This window comes from Pygocentrus nattereri, chromosome 8 (genome assembly GCF_015220715.1).
Source record: "Pygocentrus nattereri isolate fPygNat1 chromosome 8, fPygNat1.pri, whole genome shotgun sequence".
NCBI lineage: Eukaryota > Metazoa > Chordata > Actinopteri > Characiformes > Serrasalmidae > Pygocentrus > Pygocentrus nattereri.
The window spans coordinates 20,380,975-20,402,403 of record NC_051218.1 but is presented as its reverse complement, the minus strand read 5'-3'; the positions used below and the strand labels follow the sequence as shown (position 1 = coordinate 20,402,403).

The window sequence follows — 21,429 nt, the reverse complement described above, 5'->3', positions numbered from 1 at the left end:
GTGGCCTTCAGATTAGCTTAAGAACAGTGCGTAGAGAGCTTCATGGAATGGGTTTCCATGGCTGAGCAACTGCATCCAAGCCTTACATCACGAAGCACAATGCAAAGCGTCAAATACAGTGGTGTAAAGAGCTGCCACTGGACTCTAGAGTGACGAATCATGCTTCCCCATCTGGCAATCCGATGGACGAGTCTGGGCTTGGCAGTTGCCAGGAGAACGGTACTTGTCTGACTGCATTGTGCCAAGTGTAAAGTTTGGTGGAAGGGGGATTATGGTGTGGGGTTGTTTTTCAGGAGTTGGGCTCGGCCTGACCTCAACCCAAACACCTTTGGGATGAATTAAAGCGGCGACTGCGAGCCAGTCCTTCTCGTCCAACATCAGTGTCTGACCTCACAAATGTGCTTCTGGAAGAATGGTCAAAAATTCCCACTCCACATTAAACCTTAAGGAAAGTCTTCCCAGAAGAGCTGAAACTGTTATACCTGTAGAACGCGGGCCGACATCATATTAAACCCTATGGATTAAGAATGAGATGTGACTCATGTGAACGCAGACAAGCGAATACTTTTGGCAATATAGTTTATGTCAGTCTTAAAGGCCCAGCAAAAAACAGCATGTTTAATTCTAAGAGATAAACAATGCCTGTTTTTGGTACATAAACCTACATAAAATGGGCCCTGTAATATGTATTCATATATATAAAACAAACGAATGAAAGTGGTCTGAGTAAATGTAAATGAAGTAGATCCTTTTTTAATATATCTTGCATACACATATTTTGTTGACTTACCATGCTAACCTGCCTATCTAAAGAGCACCAAAACATGAACTGGTCACAGCAGGTCAAAGCCCAAATGGTGTCAGATGTAACAGATGGCAACTGAAATCTAGTTTATGGAGCGAATGCTAGCAGTTTAAAGCCTGAACCGCGTCTTGGGAAAGTCTTGAGCAGGCGGTGTGAAACCTAGAAAGGCGTCCAGTTACCCCTAAAAATAGCAAACGCTCGGATCCTGAAACTGTGGCTAGCAGTTTGCTTTCACACAGAGGGGGGCTCAGAGCTCCAGTCCGCCAGGTGATGAGCGCAGAGGGGGTTCGTACGCGATTCTGTGACGAAGACGACAACAGTTCAAGGCTATAACAGTGTTCACGCTGACGACGTGAGGAAAACGTTTTGTAGCAGACAGTTTACTTCACCGTTAGCGGTCTGAGGAGAAGAGAGCCTCCGTGTGAACAGAGCATCCAGCCGACATTACAGCAGGTAAGTGAAGAAGAAAAACGCCGTACTTTTCTCAGCAGCTGTGTTTTGTGGTAAATGTAGTGACTGTACACTTTTTTCACACTTTTGTCGATGAACTGCGCGAAAAGACAAAACGACCTCGGGCGTCACCTTTGCTTTCCCCGCTGAAAAAACAAACAAACATAGAAACCATTGAGGAAATGTTTCTATTGGTTCCTGGTGGTTGTAATGTTTTTTGGGCTGGTATCACAGCGTAAGGGCTCCTAATGGTTTAACAGGTGACCATTGGCTGATTCTATATACATTAGATGCTTTCCTAATTGGAAAGGGTAGTTAAGACTGACCCCTGGCTCCAGAGTTCTCACCTCTTGTCGGCTCTGCTGAGGTGCTGCTTTGAATGTTCTAGACCTTCAGCTCGTTTATAAATAGTGAAGCAATCATATGAAAAGGTTGCAGGCAACTTGGACACACAAGAGCCCATTAAGACACACAGTACATCTTCAGCAGTGCTTCCTTCTGTACTACAGCTTAATGCAGATTAATGGCTCATTAGTCTGTGTGTGAACAAGTCGATCGGAAGCTTGACTCTTAAAAAAGATGGTTCTTCAAGGGTTCGTGCTTACATGGTTCTTTACGTGGTGAAATGGTTCTTCAGATTGATGGAGTTTGTGTTGTATATGGTTCTATACAGAACCTTTTTGAAGATGGTTCTTTATAGCACCAAAAAAAGGTTCTGCTACTGTTACAAGCTTGACATCATAACAATAGCAGAACACTTTGTGGTGCTATAGAACCATATATAACACATTCTCCATCAATCTAAAGAACTGTTTGTGCATAAAGTGGTTCTATGTAGAATGCATTGTTCTAAGTCCTAAAGAACCCTTGAAGAGCCGTCTTTTTAAGAATGTAAAACACACACACACATCTATAACTCCTGAAAATAATCAGAATGGGCTAGTTGGTGGTCTGAGGAAGAGCTGAGTGTTGCTTAAAGGGGAGGTCCACCGAATTTTCAAGATTTTTTCATAATTCAGTTGTTTAGATGTGACGGTTATTCAGAGTATTTTGATATGAAAATGGGCACTGAAGACAAACTTTGGAGTGAAAATTTGTAGTTAAGGGACTTGTTTTACAAAATGTAATTTGATTCCTCATTATTTGTACTTGCAACATATTCATTCTTATTTAACATTTTGCTTGTGGAATTTATTCTTTTCTTGAAAACATTTGACACAAGATGAACTTAAGAAACTTGCTGAGCTGGATTTCTTTACACTAACGGGAATCACGGGGACAGGAAAATGGCTTATAAAAAGTGGTAAATCTTTAAAAAGGTTTTCTTTGGGGACAAGTTTTCCTCGTGACTATGTTGTTTGTTTGTTTGTTTTGCTTGTTTTTATTTTTTTGGCTTTGTTTACATCTGACTGAATTCTGCAGACATTTTGATCGTACTTCCCCTTTAAACGTCTTCTTTCGTTCTTCTTCGTTTTACGTACATTTTAGCTCCAAAGCAAAGAAGAGCAGTGTAGCTAAGGCGGTGACATCTTTTCTTTTGCTACTTTTTTGTAGTTGGTCAGGATTTGCTGTTAGCCCTGCTGGAGGTGGACGGAGGAGACTGAGCTGTACTGCAAGCTAAACAAACGCAGGCGCATTTACGTTCCTCTCATCAGCAGCGAAGCTCGCGCTGCTTTCGTGTTCACCAGCGCTCAGCGCTTTAATAAGACCCCACTGCTAAACTCCCATGTTCATTAAGCAGTTCTGCGTGCGGGTGCCAGAGTCTCTCGCCCCCGTAAACGACGCAGAAGCTAGACGGGGCTGAGACTCGCAGCACCCTGTTGAACAGTCTGGGATTTCTACAGCGTGTCAGATATCACGTGCTAGTAGATGTTGCAGCGCTAGAGCCAGTGGCGTAGCACAACCTTTGGATATGAGATCAACCCTTTTGTAGTTTTAGAAGGTGGTTCCTCAGTTTTTTTTCTTTCTCTTTTTTTTCTCCTCGTGTGTCATAGCTGACGTCGACCGCCACTCGGTGGAACCCCCTTTCTCTCTCTCTCTCTCTCTCTCTCTCTCTCTCTCTCTCTCTCTCTCTCTCTCTCTCTCTCCCCGCTTTTTGTTCGCTCGCGTACAGCACAGAGGGGTCGTGATTTAGTGCGGGAGCGTTGACGGTGGATGCGCCTTTCTGGATCCATGTGCATGAATGTAGGAGGCAGTGTGGAGGGGAGAAGGTAAGGGAATTGCTTCTGGGATCCGAGCGAGGTCGAGGCGCATCTGTAGCGCGAGCCACGCCGACAGCGTGTGAGAGGAAAACACGGGGGGCTTTTTCCTTTATCGACTTGTTAGCAGCACGCGCTCCTGCAAACTCGTCGCTTTTGTTCTGCTACGGGTTGGGGGGCGGGCGGGGGGGGGGCTGCATCGGCGAGCGTGGCACCCAGCAGGCAGATGCTGCGCGCTTCTGAGCCTAAACAATGTGTAATCTCTCAACTGTTTCCTTGCAGAGCCGTTATCTCATCACCCGGTACCTCTGGTTTGGATTTGGCACGGACCTCGTAGGAGAAATCATTGGGCACGCGACGGGGGGGATTTCGAGTCCAGCCTAAATCGGGAATTACGCGTCCAAACTGGGATCTATGAGCGGGAAAGTGGCGAAGCCTAAAGAAGAAAAGGATGCTTCCAAGGGTAAGATGCGAGTCTCGCGCTGCCTGATTGCTGCCCCCCTCCTTTCCTCCTCCCCACATCAGTGGTTTAAAGCGCCCGTGCTCAGTGCTCATCCACCTCCCTCCCCCCACCCCCCACACTCATCGCATTGTCCTTTCAGGCTTGTGAACACACAGAAGCATAGCAGGCTTTGTTAACGCGGCCATGCCTTTGGCACAGTGTTGATAGCTGTAGGTCGTAAAACAGCGAGCGCTGTAACTCACATACCACATACTGGCTTTGCGCGTGTGACTCCATTGATTACAGAGCGCCACATTCAGCGCGTGCAGCCTGACTGAGAGCAGATGTGTCGCTTTAATGTAACAGCAGTAAAGCCAGCAGTGCAGGTGCCCGACTGGACCCGAAGACAGGTGTGAGTGTGTGTGTGTGTGTGTGTGGATGAGAGAGGACTGGCTGAAAATCCGCATCACTATCGCGCTAATGTGCGCTGTGTGTGTGTGTGCGTGAGTGATGACGCGAGCGCGCTGTTTTGTTTGTAGCGCGAGCTCCCGCGCGAGCAGAGCGGCAACTCTTGCCCGAGCATCGCCATGGAGACAGAGGGGCCGCGGGGTTGCCAAAGAAACCCGCGCGGAGAAAAACGAGAAAACCGCACGCGCGGTCAGAGCGCGGCCATCTGCGTGGAAAAGAGCGCGAGCTCATAATGGTGACTGACCAATGAGCAAAAGAAAAGACACGTTCCAACCCTGCCGAAAGTGAAGCTGCTTATAATAATAATAATAATAATAACAACAACAAAACACAGTCATGCATTTTCTGTGTAGTACTAAAGTGCTTTTTCTTTTTCCTTAGTTACAAAAGATAAGATCAATTCATTTGAATTAAGTTCTACAGACTGAAGGATCGCTTGCACAAAAAGAGGTTTTCTTAGTTTCTGTTAACTCTTATTTTTTCTGCTCTCTGGTTAAATGTTAAGTTTGGATGTATTTGACCTGTTTTGTTATTGACCTGGTTTGTTATATTATACCCTTTTAGAGTGTTCGCTTCAGGTTTGCTATGTTCAGTCTTTCACCATGAACACACACCGGATAGCAAATTTGCATTGAGCTGTTAGTGTCATCAGAGTTGGAAGACTAGTTTTATCTAAGCTATTTGTTAGTGTATGAAACAGTCATTTTGCACAATAAATGATATTTGATTCAGGTTAGCCTGACTAGGTGAAGAGTAAGCAGAACATGAAAAGTAGAGCCAGCTCAGTGGAAACTATTTGTAATGACTGGGCTGTTTAAGTTAACCTTACTAGGTGAAAGTTTGCATTACTGAAAATGAATTAACTATAACTCATGAATAAAGTTATTTAAGGTTGAACTTGTTAAGTAACTTTGTTTACATTTTTGAGGCAATACAGTTGCATGATGTTTTAAAAACAAAGTCAACTAATTTATGTTTAAAGTATGTTATTAATAATAATGATAATAACATAATAGAAAATCAGAAAAAAAGACTCCTTAAATTGCCAACATCCATTAGCAGGTGTAATTCATAATCATTTGCATTCTCTATGTAATTATTGAATAATACACAAATAAACCTGAAAATTTAAGGTGTTAAATTGTGTTTGGGATTAGAAAAATCCATAACTTTAGATTTTTTAGTCCCGGTAAAGTATTGTTTCCTTTCAAAAATCAGTTAGATAAACTCACTTTTCTCTGTGGACCTGCTTTATAGTGGAGAAAAAAACAAAAGTAATAGCATAAGCACATGTTTTGGTCAGCTGGCCTTCACTAACTCTGTGTGCACAGTTTGGAGTTCACCACTGAACCACACTGTCAGTGAGTTTCCTGAACATCTAAAAATCTAATATAAGTGGCAGCTAAACCAGTCAAATGAATTCTCTTTAATTAGTGCTTTTGTGTTTCAGTAAGGAAACCCAAAGTGTAGGAAACCCAAAAGCAGCTCATCTTTACTTCTTCCTTAAACATTTCAGTTTTGATAGATATTTTTATTGTCTGTTGGCTCCTGATCACCTTGGCCATATCAATAAAACCACAAGTCTCGTGGGGCCAGACGTGGTCACACAGTGATAATGCATGTCTGGGGTTGACCTGTTTAACTTTTAGTGCTGGGTAGTGGAGAAACCAGGGTACCAGGGGTACAAGGGCACACCCTCTCTAAAATCCACTCAAATATTGACTACAGTTTATTGTATTCAGTTTTTAATAGTAACTTTTAAATGTAGCACTTTTAAAATGTTCTGGTTCTTTTTTCCCTGTTCCTACTGATGTCTGAAAAAACAAGTATTGTATATTGTGATATTTTGTATATTTTTAACATATCGCCCACCTCTAGAATGATAACACTTACAAGCCAGGTTAGCTAGCACATCGCCATTCTTAGCTAACAAAACCATTCTTCTCTCAGGTGTTGTTTATGTTTACCACACACTTAAAATCATGGCTCTTCAGGGATTCTTTAGTAAAGGCAGTGGTGCTACTTAGAACCATGAGTTCTATATAGAACCATTTCATATATAACACCAAAAAGGGTTCTTCTGTTGTTACAGTGTCAAGCTTGTAACAATAACAGAACGCCTTTTGATGCTATATAGAACCATATACAAAACATTCTCCATCAAAACGTTGTACCATGCAGATAAACACTAAAGTTAAAATGGTTCTATATAGAACTCAAGGTTGTAGAACCATTGCCTTTACCAAAGAATCCTTGTAGAAGCATCTTTTTAAACATGTATGTAATGTGTTCTCCGCACATGTGACACACATCTGCATGCTCAATTTTTCTGTGATGATAACTTACATTGCAGCCAAAGGCTAACAACAGTCTTGATGTTTATCAGACAATAATGTAGAGTACATCACCCACTACTTTGATGGTGCACAAAGTACTACTCTGCACAAGATTCATAGAATTGCTGGAGATCTATGGGAAATGCCAGTGCAATAAATCACATCAGTGTATGACATTTGGTAATTGTATCCATGTCTTTGCGTTCCCACTGGTCCATAATGATTTACTCCCAGGGGTATACACGTATCCCTGGTTGGGAAAGGCTGAAACAGAGAGTTCCTTCTGGCTCTTCACCTCCGTAAACAACCATTAAGGTCTCAAACCTGTGGGTTTTTTTGATGTAAATCTACCTGTTCTGGATTAATGCACAACATCCTCTGTTAGAACAGTGATCTAGCTATAGGATACATTTCCAACTAAACATACTTTCCTGTCAAACTATTTGAAAGTATTAACTCAGGCTTTCCAGTTTGATGAGAATCTGTTGATTTATAAATATGGTTAATATTCCACTGTAAGCTATATGCTCTTGGCTAAATGGCAAGGCCACAGTAATCAGGTAGTGGACAGAGGACGGGGTAGGAAACTTAAGACTTGCATATTTTCTGGCAGATGAATTGAGCCCAAGGCCAGCCACAGAGCCAAAGCAATAGATATTCCTAGCAGAGTTTAAAAAAGCTTCATTAATCATAAGGCACCAAAGCCATTTTTGCGCCGGGACTCTGACGCCTTCTCTAATCTGCCAGGCCGAGCGACTGGCTGCCCCCACCGTGGTGTTTAAATCCTATGCTGCTCACGGCGGGTGTGTACCAAACACCTGCAGGTGAGATGATAGACCTCAAATCCACACTGCAGCACTAAAGCACTAAAGAAAGTGTGTTCTCTTGCTCTTTATGCTAGACTCACAAATTGGATATCCAAGGTGCTATTTTTTTGTATCATCTGCTGCTTCAGTGTGGAAATATTTCTAGTCTTGATTGGGAAGTTATACAGTGTACTGTAACTCAAGGATTGGGACTGTAGATGTAATTCAGTACTGACTCTAATTCAACATGCACTGTAATGAAGGGTGTAATAACAATAGCTAGGTTGATGTGTGGAGGCTCCCTTAAAAAAAAAAAACTTGAAAGTTACAGTTACTACCAGTAATGACAAATGGGTGGTGCAAATATTTGTAATATTTATAAGCTGCTTGCATCTTATTGAAATAAGTGGAAAAAAATCTGTAAACACTGTTCATTTTAAAAACTTAAAATAAGCTGCAAAAACTGCCAGTTTTTGAATTCACTGTTTTTGTCATGTCATATGAACCATCGCATATCAAATCTTAAAGGCAATGTAACAAAAACAGCTTGTTTAATTCAAATGGCTGAATAGAAGTTGGAAAATGGTCCTGTAAAAATGAATTATAACTGCTTTTGACACATTAAACTTTGTAAGTAGTGTAAAAACAAAAGAATATTGTAGGATATGGGCCCTTTAAACTTGTTGTATTTTTAGTCTTTTTGTTATGATTTGACACTAAGACAAATGGAAAAAATCAGGAGTGCAGACTCAAATTGGTCCATACAGAGTGCATGAATGGAAACATACTTCATTATTTAACTATAATGTTTGAATAGCATAACAAAACAACTACAGTAACTTCAGACTTCCAAGTAAGACGTCAAAACAAATGGAAAAAAAAGTAGAATGAACACTGAATGTAAAAGTGATTAATTATAACTATGCCATATACCTATGTAAGCCCCCCAGACAAAAAATTGGTCATTGTGAGTTTAAGGTGTGTGTTTAAGGTGGTAGTAACTTCAGGCTCTTGCAGATGGCGTTGCACGAGGATAATTGGACTATGAATACCTGCGGGTGTGTGATGTGATTCATAGATTGAGAAGAGGTAGTACAGTGCAGTGAGTGTCTTGTTCGATGTAAATGGTGTACCAGAGACCATAGTGTGAAGAAAGTAACTGAATTTGCTGGGATACCGAAGCATCTGGACATGTGGGTCTAACAACAGTGGTAAAAAATCCCAGTCTACAGGAAATTCTTGTGGCTGAAAGGCAAAACTGATGGACAGGGACCGCTGACTTTTTTCACAGCTTGTGAAAAAAATTGCTTCACTTCCAGGCAAAAATTGCTTCTAGAAGTCAATGTAGGTCCTTCACAACCAATTTCTGAAAGAGCACTCCACAGGGAACTGCATTCCATGAACATATAGAGCAGAGTGGCATAGAAGAGGCCTTCGCTTATGTTCACAAAGTTGCCCAGTTGAAGTGAGTGAAGAGACAGAAAAATTTGACTGTTCATGACTGAATTCTTGTTATCTGGTCAGATCTGTCTCCTTTCTGCCTGTATGTAAATGGTGCTGGGCATCGTGTTCGTCTGGGACCTTAAGCCTTCCATGAGGACTGTGTGCAAGGTGTAGTTCAAGCTAGAGGTGCCTGTGTGATTTTCTGGGGTGTTTTAATTATGCGGAAATGGGTCCTTTGGTTGAGGTGACAGTACATTTCAACCACAGTGCCTATATTGAGCTTTTGGACAATCATATTTTATCTTTTGCTCATCACCTTACCGAGGAGCATAACATTCCTATTTGTGTATTCCAAGATGAAAATTCTCACATTCACAGGGCTGCAAATGTGAGTCATTAAGATATCACATCAGTATGGCCTTTCACATTGTCATCAGTAATAAAGTAGCACTTTTCTACTTTTAAATGAGATTATAGCAGTCCTTGCCTAGAACAGTCAATGTTTAGATCAATACAGACAGAAGTTTGTTAAAACTATAACTATAACACTGACTGTAGATTTTGCTGTTTTAAGAAGCTAAATGCATTATTATTATGGATGTTAAAGTTATCACTCATTTCATTTCCTTGTTGCTAACAATACTCGCTTTCACTTTAAAGTGCTCTTGTTTTTTCCAGTTTAGTAGATTGAAAGTACAGCTAAAATAAGGTAATAACGTAATAATGTAATTCCAAGATTTGACTTATTTGAATGTAGCATGACTCTAGACTTCTAAGAGTTCACAGGGTATTGCACCAGTTCTTTTAGAATTGCTGGATAATTCAATCATGTATCTTCTGAGGTTGAATATGTAATGTTGATAATGGTAAAATAGTTGTAAATTGCAAAAAAAAAAAATCATTGGGCACTACTTTGCCTTACAACACCCTGCGTTTACTCTTTCACCATGAATAGATTTAAGTAAACCCACTTTAGACCAAAGATTTAACCGACAATCTCACCACCGCTGTAAACAGATGTGAGTCAGTAAGGATCTGAACGACACATTTAACATCACAAAACACTCTAAAACCACTCTGAATGTTTTTGTTTACATCTTAGTGATTTTATTATGCAGAAAATGTGGTAAAATTGGTGGAAGGATGCTGGATAGTTTGAGGCTACATGGTTTGTATATACTGTCAGTGCACTGTTGTGTGGATGGTCAGTACTGTAAGTCCATCCAGTAGGCTGTGTAGTAAACGGTGGTTGGTGAGAGGCTGTCCGTGCTGTTCTCCAGCCTGCTCAGCACTGACAGACATTGTGCAGTGCGGGCCCCAAGGAAGGTCCAGCTGCATCAGAGAGGCTGCCACTCCACATCGCCGGCCTGCATGCTGAAATGTTTGGAAAATGTTCTGGGCCTGTCTCTTTGGCTCTTCTCTTGGCCCTGTCAATGACCTCACTCTGGTGAGGCAGCGTTCTATTGGTGGACCATGTCCTGATCTCGCCTCTCCTAAAGCTCCTGGCAGGACCTTACGCAAAATTGCTGTCCCAAATTGTGTCTGAAGAGTCAGTCCTGCTACACTTGAGTAGAGAATAGGGTGAGGGTGATGCTTCAGAGTGAGGGTAATGCATTAGACTCTTTAACCACTTCCAATTTCATCTGTATGCATTCACACTCCTCTTTTTACATTTTGATTCATTTTTTCTCACTTGTAGTTTATTGACACAAGCAGAGAAATGGCTGAAAGTGTGGATTATAAAATTTTATTCAATACCACACTAGTGTTTCTAAGTAGAACAGTTGATATTCGCTAGACATTATGGCTCTGTGCACAATCTTGTCTTGCAGAAAACAAACCAATTCTTTTCATGTTTTGTCTTGGGCTGACAGTAGGCAGTGAACAGAGCAGAAGCAGGAGCTCCAGACTGTTGATGCAAGAAATAAACTGAATGTGTATGTTATTCATTAAGTAACTGTAATCTGTAATTCAGTTACGTATTAATAATTTTGTAATATAATCGCAGTACTGCACACAAGTCAAAGAGACCACCCTTCATTTATTTAATTTCTGGTCAAGATGACTATTAAGCAGATGTTATTCAGTATTCAGCACCAGGAAACATAGTACAACAAGGACCTACGAACCTCAAAAGTTCAGTCATAGGAGCAGTTTTTGCTTCTCACAATCCAAGTAATCCTAAATGCATTCAATGATGTTGAATTCTGGACTCTGGGGTGGCCACTCCATTGTTCTGAGATCACATCTTTGTCCTCAGTAACAGCTACATGTCCTTTCAGACATGTCCTTTCAGTATCTCCTGAAATATCTCCTGAAAATGAATAACTTGTACCTATTAATAATTTTGACTGAATAATTAGATCGAAGATAGTCTCTGACATTTACACAGTACAGTATTTAATGTACATCAAAATGATAGAAACAACAACAATAATAATTACTGTAGACTACAAATGTGTGTTTTTTTTGTTATTAATGTTGTTTTTCAGTCATGCAAGTGGCTCCTCTGAGTCTGGCACTGGGGCCAAACTAGCATTAGATAGACACTATGCTGCATAGACACAGCATAGACACTATGTGTTTTGTTTGTTTTTAGTATGGAGTGAATAATCAGGTGTTTTACAGGGGCATTTCATCTGGCTGAAAAGCTCCTTCATCTGGCTCCTTACAGTCTGCAAATACCTGCGTGTGGTGATCTGAGTGCAGTAATCCTGACAGCACAGAGTCTGTTCTGATAGGAGTGGTGATGTAAGCTGCCCTCGCACACTCTCTGGAGCTCTGACCTGCCGGAGAAGGCACATCACCATTTACTAGGCCACATCATTCAACTTAGAAGGTCACTACCTTATATTCTCTCTCTCTTTCTCTCTCTCTCTCTCTCTCTCTCTCTGTCTCTCTCTCTCTCACTGTCTGCCTTTCTCTTTTCTCTCCCTCGCTTTCTTTTTTGTTTTTTTTATGTTTCATATCTCCCAGTTAGAACTCTGGCCCTTTGATTTCTATATGTGTTAAAGTTCTGTGGGTGAACGCGCACGTTCGAGTCAACAGTCTATTCTTGTCATTTAAAAGAGCTGTGCTATGCAGAGAAATGCAAACAACTTTTTAAAGGTCTGTCAAAAGAACATTTCATGTAGAACATTCTAGAAAGCAGCATAGATGCACACAGCATTAAACAAAGTTTACAAATTTTTTTTACTCCAGGTGTGTTGTGTGCTTTGCCTCTGCATTTGCAATATGTACAATTTTCTTTCTCTTAAAAGAGAATTGCAAGATTTAGGCCATTATTTGGCCTTTGTTACATAAACAGCCTGAGTCACATCTAGGAATAGTCTAAAATACAGCCATTAGTTACAGAAGAAATAAGCATGCTAGTTTTGAAGACATGGTGAACCATCTCTGTAAGGCTGTTATGCCAGAAGCATAGCAGCAAAAGGCAGTGCAGGTTTGAGATCATTTGAAACAGAGCAGGCTGGGAGGAGCTGCGGAGAGACCCTAAATGAGCTTTTATGTCCGTGCTTTTCCTGCAGATTGTGACTGATGACGTGGCAGCAGTCTGCCTAGTCAGGGTTGAAGCAGGATTTATGTACTCATGAGTCATGAAGATTAAAAACCAAATAGTGCCTGTTTGATGCGTGTTTTATATAAAATATCCATTTCCCTCAGGATTGTGCTCTGAAGCTTTTGAAGATGCAGTGTTCTGTAGTGCTGTCCAATCCTGACAAAATTCTTTGTCACTGTATTTTCCAAATATGTCAAGACTCATCAACCTCAATCAGATCCACTGAATTTGCAATCAGAGCTGATCCTGGTATATTTTAATGGATCATTTATTAGTTGTATTAAGCCCAATCTACTTATCTACTTCGATTCTTTTACTGTTTTGCAATACATTTACACCATGTCATGTAGAAGCACAATGCAGGGACATTTAAAAATGGCCACATAACATAACAAAAATAAAACGTGTCAGTCCAGAATCTTACATAATGCATTAATTAGCAGCCTATCTTAACTTAATTAAATTGTGCAGCTTTATTATCTATAAAAACAAAAAGATTAGATTGGTATCAGCTGATGCTCAACATTAAAATACTCAGATTGGACCGGGCAAAGTATCTAGTAAAATAGCATTGATATTCATTGTATGTATAAAGCCCACTTCCAACAACATACACTGTTAAAAAAATATTGAAAGTTGCCTGTGCTTGGAACAAACCCCTTTAGTTCATTTGAATTATTAAAGTTAGTGAGCCCATGCTTACTGAGACTATTAAAGAATGTCTTACAAACCTCTCACAGCTTGTTTAATTGGACCTTAATTGTTTAATTCTTGTTCCGTTCTGTACAGGGCATCTAACACAGTATTGTAAATTTTTTACCTAGACAGAAACTACATTCTAGAAAAGAAAGTTACTACAGATTTTAAAAAATGTGAAGCACACAATAACATACATATATTATTGTGTTAAGCAGCACAGAGACTGGTATACCCCTACAGATGATATGTAACTCAGTATTCTTGCACTCAGTAAGTGAAGATAAGTATGCACATTTAAAAAGCGAATAGGATGAAGCGTAATCAGATAATCAGTTTAAATAAAACATATTTGATTGTGCTTAGGTTTGTAACCCGTTTCCTAGTGATTGGTGTGTAGGACATTGTTTTTGGCCAAGTTACAGTCTCAGATCTTATCATGGATCTAACCAGCCCTCCTGATGTATTTCTATATCTGTATTGTTGTTTTTTTCATTCAACTAATGGCATGGCTTGGTGGTCCTCTTCTGTGCAGGTTTGGGATTATGTGTCAGTTCAGGATTTTGGATTATGGTTTGGGTGGGCTTGCTTTAGGTTTAAACATGCACTGTGCGCCGTTTGTTTACGTGGAGATAAGCTGTCCCACTTGGTGTGGCTTGTGGTGAACTGCTTATGTCGCCCACTGGAAATTGCATTACAGTGGAAAATTTCAGACAGCCTTAATATGCGTAACAAGGTGGCGCGTGTGTGTAATGTCTCATGTCAGATGCAATCAGAGCAGCGATCCGTGGTGTTGCAGACGGTCTGCCAATTGTCTGTTTTTTTCATACTTGCTTAAAGCTGAAAACAAAGCATTTCAAGCGTATGCAGAAGCACCATGGGCTGTTAGTATGAAAATAAAACAGCATTGCTGCAGTGGTCACATCAATGCAAAGCAATCTGAATACCAGTTTTTACTTCAGTTCAAATTTATTCCTAGAGCTGTTTATAATAGATGTGGTCACAAAGCAGCTTTTCAGAAATCAGTGTCCAAACCCCTGATTAACACGCTGGATGTGACTGAGTGGGCAGGAAAGTGAAGGCATAGTTAGACATGGAGACAGATGAAATTAAAAATAGAAAGTCAAACAGAGAGACAATTCGATCACATATGAGAATGTGATCCAGGTACTAAAAGAAATACATTGGCTAATTATAAAACCCAAAAGATATTAAATAAATTAGCAAGACTCTCTTTGTAAAATCCACACTGCTGTGTCGCAGACAGATAATACCCTAGAAACATTTGAAATATGATAAAAAAGAAATAAGAAAGGTCAGTAATAATAAGCAGAAGCCATTAGGTATAACTCCTCTGTAATCCTGTAAATTGCACTTGCTAATATTATTGCACACCCCCTTATACAGCAAGCTGACCTGGTAAGTGATCTAGCTAAAACTGATTAGTAACCAGCAGGTATCTGGAGCCATGCTGAATGCACTGCATCCCACAGCTGCTGAAGGGTGCATGGGGGAGGATCCGCAAACACAACGATCGAGGTGGTCCCACATAAGCTCAATTGGGTTCAAATCTGGGGAATTTGGAGGCCAGGGTACTACTTGGAAGTCTTGGTCATACTCTTCCAACCAGGGTCAGACATTTCTAGCCATGTGACATGTCGCATTGTCTTGCTGGAAGATCTCATCTGCCCCATGGAAGACGATCAGCATGTATGGGTGTATATGATCTGCAAGGATGGAATTCAGTTGAGTGCCATTCACACTTTATAAACCCACCAAGCCAGCTCACAACACATGACTTCCTTCATGAGCTATGTGCTGCTGCCATCGAAAGTAGGAAGTGGTCATAATAATGTGACTTGACTGTATATTTGTTGGCTTCCTAATGGAATCTAAACGTGTCATACAATAAACTATTGGTCTCTTATGGTAAGCATTAGAAAGCAAAATTCTCAGGTTTTCGACATTCATCAAAAACAGATTAGCAAAATAAAAGTGAGTACAGATCTTGATAAAAAGCTACTTAAGCATAGTAACAAAGTGTTTTTTAACACTTCAAACCTCATAATTATGGAGAAGTTTAGAAACATGAGAACAGGTAGAGAGGTATAGTCCATGTGCTTTAACTTATTAGCATGCTGCCTATTCTTCTGATAAAAAAATGATGAATTTCCATATTGGTTTACATAGGTTCAAGCTAGGTTATGCTGGTCTGGTGCTGGTTTTCCTGCTTATCCGGTATGCCAGGATCCAGAAGACAACATATGTTGGTTTTGCTAGTGACCAGCTATGCTGGTCTACACTGTTTTTTCTAGCAGGTAATGTAGTTGCTTACAGGAAGGTCAGGCCTAGTACACGCAAATCCATATTATACACACAGGCAGTAGAATGGACAGTCCATGCTCGTTTTAGAGTGCCTGGCCTTTGTAGTACTGTGGATTTTGCTTTGTATTGCTTTCAGGGCTATTGAGACTTCAAAGTAAGAGCTACCTGCTATGGCATTGTGCTGATAAAATGACTAAGCGCCATTACAGTGGTCATAGAGTATATTTAAATGCTGCATCATTTCAGTGATTCAGTGAGTCATGTCAATTGTAGAAAGAAAATCACTACCTGTTCTATATTATTATTGCATGTGGTGTACTTTGGCAGTAAATATGAAATCTGCACGAGTAGTCCTCGTATGGCTCTGAGAGCATGCTGCTTGTCATCTCTGTATCAGTAATGAGCGCATGTTTGCTGTTTGCTGTAGAATGCTGTAGAGATTGTGCTTTATATAATTACTGCTCCCTCAGGGATGATTATTACACCACATAATGGGATTTCGTTTTCGACAGCAAAGCCAACACAAGGCGAGCCGTTTATGAATAGCCGGTCAAGTTGCTAATTCAGTGCTTGATGAGGTTCATTTGCCTCAAGTTGCCAGGTTAACACATGAGAAAGGCCAAGGCTTCTGGTTTTTATGAGGGAACTGGCCCATCACTCTTTCCCTTCCAGCTATTGCGGAGGAGCACAATGCTAAGTTTTAGTGCAGGCTGGTGAGTTAAAGATTCATGCTGTGATTGTTTACTGAGCCTGTAGGCAGAAATTTGTACCCTTGTAACATTAGCTAACTTAGACTACCCTGCCTAGCCTGTTGAAAAAATCAGCTTAGACAGCATGAATTACATGCTGGTCTAAGCTAATTTACACTAGTTTGTACTGGTTTAAACTGGTTTAGCTGGTCATCTAGGATGGTCATGGTGATTGACCAGCAATCCACCATCCAAACGCAGTATTTGCTGGTTTGAGGGCTGATTAGCATTTTTCAGTCAGAAAAGTTGTCAAGTGAAGCTTACTATTTAAAAGAGGCACAAAGTTGACCTAAAACTAGAATTTAATGTGCCTTTCGTCTGTTATGTATCACTCAGAAGCACACAATTGTATCTTTTGTATCTTGTATCTGCTATGACAGAATTCACAATTTTGCATCTCTTTTGTGGACATCAGTGTTCTTTAACTATAATACCTAGTATGCATTGCACAAATACATCATACCCCCACTGGGAAGCCCATACAGTTATAAAGAAATGTGCTGATGTAGAGTCTAATATATCTTGATATTCAGCTTCCTGAATTCAGCTGGTAGTTTTTTAAAAGCTCATCCCACCTTCAAGGTACATCACTTGAAGGACATTTTCCTCATTTTTCTATAAACTATTTCAAGCTTATACTAAACAAAACTTTATTATCAGCGAAAGTCCATATCAGGATGTGCAGATGCAATTTCATTATAAAACAGCCTTCCACCTTTAACAAGAGAGCATGCAAATCCCACCTTTTACCACAGCCTCCTTCTTCAGGCCACGCTGTGCACCGCATGGCTCTCTTTTACTCCTGCCTGCTATAGCTCAATACAGCGATCAATACATCAGCTCCATGCCTTAATGGCCACTTCTCACTTGCTGCTGGACCCCCTTTGTCATGCTTTATGATGCCCAGCTGTGAGTGTGAATGCAGGCCAGAGATTTCTTTCCCTCTGCAAAAGGGTACTCAGAGGTCGCACAAGGCATTTTGAGAAGACTAGTGATCCCTCCACTTTTTTTACCCACTTTACAGCCTTTTCATTTAAGAGACATCCTCAAGACAATGAAGTGCTAATGCAGCTGCTGTAGACTGGAGATGAAGTCAATGTGAAACAGGGAATAGCATGAAGGTGAATAGCTCTTTACAGGCAGATGTAATGGACACATGTACTTTATCTTAGTGTGCTTGCGTGCATATGTGTCTACATGGATGGCTCAGATGGCTCACATCCTCACAAAGATGTGGCTCAGAAGATGTCACAAGCTTTTTTATGGCCCCACGGGACACTATATTGCCATGCAGAGGATTAATGCCTGGTCAGAACATGAACTAATTAAAGTTTTTTTTTTAAATTATGGCAGGGATTAGCATAAGGTAAGAGAGGCAGGCAGTAAGGCCTGAGCAGTGTTCATAAACAAGGACAGTGTAGACTGTGGACTAAAGAACTGGTGGATGGGCATGTCCTGATCCCTTTTTTCCCAATGTTTGTATGCAATGTTTCGTCTGCAATGCAGGGTTTGAATAGAAGGTTTGAAGCTGTAACAGCCTGCACTGTTCTGGGAACATTTTAGATTACATGTTTCCAACACTCCTGTGAGTTGATTGCATTCACTCACAAGAGTATTGGTAAGGTTAACTACAGATGTTAGTTTTGGATCACAAATGCCACTTCACATACCTCCCAAAAAGTATTCAGTGGTTCTCCACCACACCAGAGAGTGCAGTTCTGCTTTATATCTGTCTAGCTGATGCTTGGCATTGGGCATTGCAACGTGAAGCTCATGTTTGGCTGCTCCCGAGTATCCCTTTCAATTACTGGTACTTTTCTATAGAGATTATATATGCTGTGTGAGTGTAATTGAACACCCCTGTCAGTGACCAGTGCGCCTTGAAGTAGCACAGTTCACCAGTTAGAAGGGTCCTTTGGACATATGTCCAAATAACAAACATAAGCTTTTTTGATCTCTGCTTCTTTATCACTGACCGTTTTGACAGATTTGTATGACTGCACACAGGATTCTGGGAGCAGGTTCCACAGATTGCGTCTTGGTAGCAACGTAGGATGCAATCAGTGATTATTATGATACAAATGAATGTCCAAAGCGATAACCGATAAATATTATAAAATGGTAACTGATTTGTTTGGCCCAACCTATCAAAAATATCTGCCATTGTAACAAATCCTTCTGACTTTTTCTGAGAAGGGAAAAAATCAGTTTTAGTGTACAGTACTGTTCAAAGGTTAGAGATCACCATTTATTTTTTTTCTGGTCAAAATGGCATTAGACATAAGAGAATAATTTGTGTAAGAAAGAGGAAAGTCAATAGAAAATAAGTGTAAAAACAAGTTTGCAAAACTGAAGTTTAAAATTTTACTAAAAGGTACAGAGAAAGTGGGGCCATGTAAGACCTGGTAGACCACCAACACTGTCACCATCAGATAAACAGTACTTAAAGTACTTAAAGTACTTCCTCTCTTTGAGAGAGAGGAGAAAATCAAGCTCAACTCTTGCTTCAGATTTGAACAAATCCACAAGTGTTACTTTCCATCCTTCCACTGTGAGAAGACAACTCAACATTGTGGGTCTGAAAGGACGTGTAGCTGTCAAGAAGCCATTACTGATGAAAATAAAATGAAATGGAAGAACATTTATGAATAAAGCAACAAAGCTGTTGGTATTTTACGTAACACCCCAAAGTCCACATTGGGACATGACTGAATGTATTTGGGCTTACCATTTGGACCATGGGAAGCAGAAAATGCTACTAACTTCTAAGACTGAACTTTGGAAGTGTTTACATGCATAGAGTAGTATTACAGTAAATACTAAAAATGGATATTATATTTAGTTGTTGAGGCTTCTATGTAATTTTCTGTTAAAGAGATTTTATTTGAAGCAATTTTGAAGTGTTTATATTGGTCTATTCATCATGAAATTTTCACACAATGTAAAGGAGAGCTGCTAATAATACATTGGTGTTTTGACTGAAAATTAAATAAATGAAGGGAAGTTTCTGACCTTTGCGCAGTACTGTACATTAATGTTATTACATCAGTAATTCTGCACCATTTCTACTGGTCAAACAGTTATTAAAGGTCAGTGGAGTTATGACTGGTATATGACAGTAATTGTATGTTCCACAGTCAATGGTGTGGACCATTCTGCAATGATTATTGGTGGGAAGTATGTGGAGATGCTGAAAGATTATCAATGCATAGGTGCAGTACATAGGTGAGCTCGCCCTTAGAGATTGACTCCTGTCATCTGCTTAGCGAGATGAGTGCTGAAGTGACAGGCGGCCATTTCCTCACATCGCAGTGATGCTGGCTGCTTGTGGAACAAATTTCTCTCTAACTTACAAACGACCTTTAAGAAGTACAGAATGGGCCTCAATGCTTTAGCACACATCAATGCTCAGTCTGACACCAGTTTGGCTGAAGCAAAGCCTACCTAAATTTATACTATATGTTCCTGGCACAGCTTTAAACAAGCTTCCGAGACAAGCCTAGTTAAGCACCTACACGCAACTCAATATTCACTGTCCACTGGCTGGATGTTATAGTCGGGGTAAGAGCGGTAAACATTCTCCCTTTTTGGCCACGCTGATTCTGGCATGCTTTCGCAGAGTTGTGAGGCTTAATGGGTTGAGCCGCAGCATTAATTAAAAGTCCGGGCTCTGTCGTGCGTGGCCTGTGCTGGGCACTACTCTGAGGTTAATGCTATTGACCACATTGATCTGTGGGTCACCCGTTCAAAATGGCTGTTTCATTTGGACTCTAGAGAGCCCTAACAGCCCTCTAGAGAGTACGTTCATCAGGGAGATGGTGAAGCTTTAAGCACCACAACGTCACCTGGATCTTCTGCAAGGTCATTGAGAACCTTTCACTTCTGTATTGCCCTTATGGGGACTATGCTTTTAGTATTGCTTTATTGTTCAAGCAAGCCTGAACTGGAACATGTTCAAGAGTTTCCAACCGAGTACAATAACAATGGGCAAAGAACAGTAGATTGAACAGTGATAGTGCCACCACTTTACATACTATGGTGTCGATGAAGAATAAGATACGAAAAACATTGTGCTTTAAAGGCGAAAAACTCTTTTATTGAACAGGCAACGTTGGCAAACTGCTGCTTAGCGCTGCCAGTTACTTCTAGCCATGTAACTTTAGTTGATAGTAGACACTGATACTGCACTACCACACAGCCCAGTAAAGAATATCATAAATAATTATGTGCACATCTTTAAGCAAACAACAACTAATCTACAATAAAAGAGCCTCCTTGCACAGCTGCTCTGCATGGCCATGCCTCCTCTGCTCCTACGGCAACATAAGCCAGTAGCGGGATGCTGCAAAATAAGCACTTTATATAGCCTTGAAACACAATATCTGATTATAAATGAACTTGTAAAACATTTTATTTGCTGCAGCACAATATGACTGTGAAATCTAATGAAAATAATTGCAGTGTGCTTTATTAGTTGTGATCATCTCAAATGATTATGATCACCTCAAGTAACTGTGATTAGGCGATCATGCAATAATAGCAACAAGCCTAATGTTTATACTCACCCACTCATTCATTCGCTCACTCAATAAATCGGTAAATCAATGCAAAAGTTATGTTAGCATTTCTTGCATCATTCTGCGAATCAAATACCGCAGTACAAATATTGTATTGTGAAATTTGTGTATCACTACACCCCTGGTGATGGGCCTATTTTGCCACTCTTGTGAATTCAGGATTGGTCATGAATTACAGAATGCTTGTCATTCTGAGCTTTTTTATTTTATGTCAGTGAACAGACTGTTCTAGACTCCCATCTGACCAGGCTTGCCAGCTGTCTGTATATTTACAGACCATAAAACAATAAAAATCATAGAAAATTCACCTTGTCCACAAATCTGTTAAAAGACCTGCTGGTTTACTTTCAACTTCTGACTGCTGTCAAGCGTCTACATGTAAGATGTACAGCTTGTCATGTCTATACGCTTGAACCAATTACCATTTTGGGGTTTTATTTATAAGGCTCTATTGAAACAGCTACCACCTTACATTAAATCTCTCTTCACATTTGGAACAAATGCAGCAAAAAATTTTCTTTTATGTTGAATTTTACTTCACTGCATGTCTTTCAGGGCCCATTGTTTAAAAAAGT

General features: G+C 40.3%; 1 protein-coding gene across 5 annotated transcripts in view; it reads left to right on the top strand.

The window, feature by feature from the left end:
* The first annotated feature begins 1,106 nt into the window (after positions 1-1,106).
* fgf13a (fibroblast growth factor 13a) overlaps positions 1,107-21,429 on the top strand; it is a 191,327-nt gene continuing 171,004 nt past the window's right edge. Inside the window, exons 1-2 of one of the 5 annotated variants that reach the window (XM_017707112.2) lie at positions 1,107-1,258; positions 3,736-3,916. In XM_017707112.2, coding sequence (XP_017562601.1) covers positions 3,868-3,916 — 49 coding nt within the window. In that variant the 5' untranslated portion in view covers positions 1,107-1,258; positions 3,736-3,867. Of the gene's footprint in view, positions 1,259-3,027; positions 3,198-3,262; positions 3,466-3,735; positions 3,917-21,429 lie in introns of those variants that run through there. The other 4 variants (XM_037540497.1, XM_037540498.1, XM_017707111.2 and 1 more) reach the window with 4 other exon arrangements.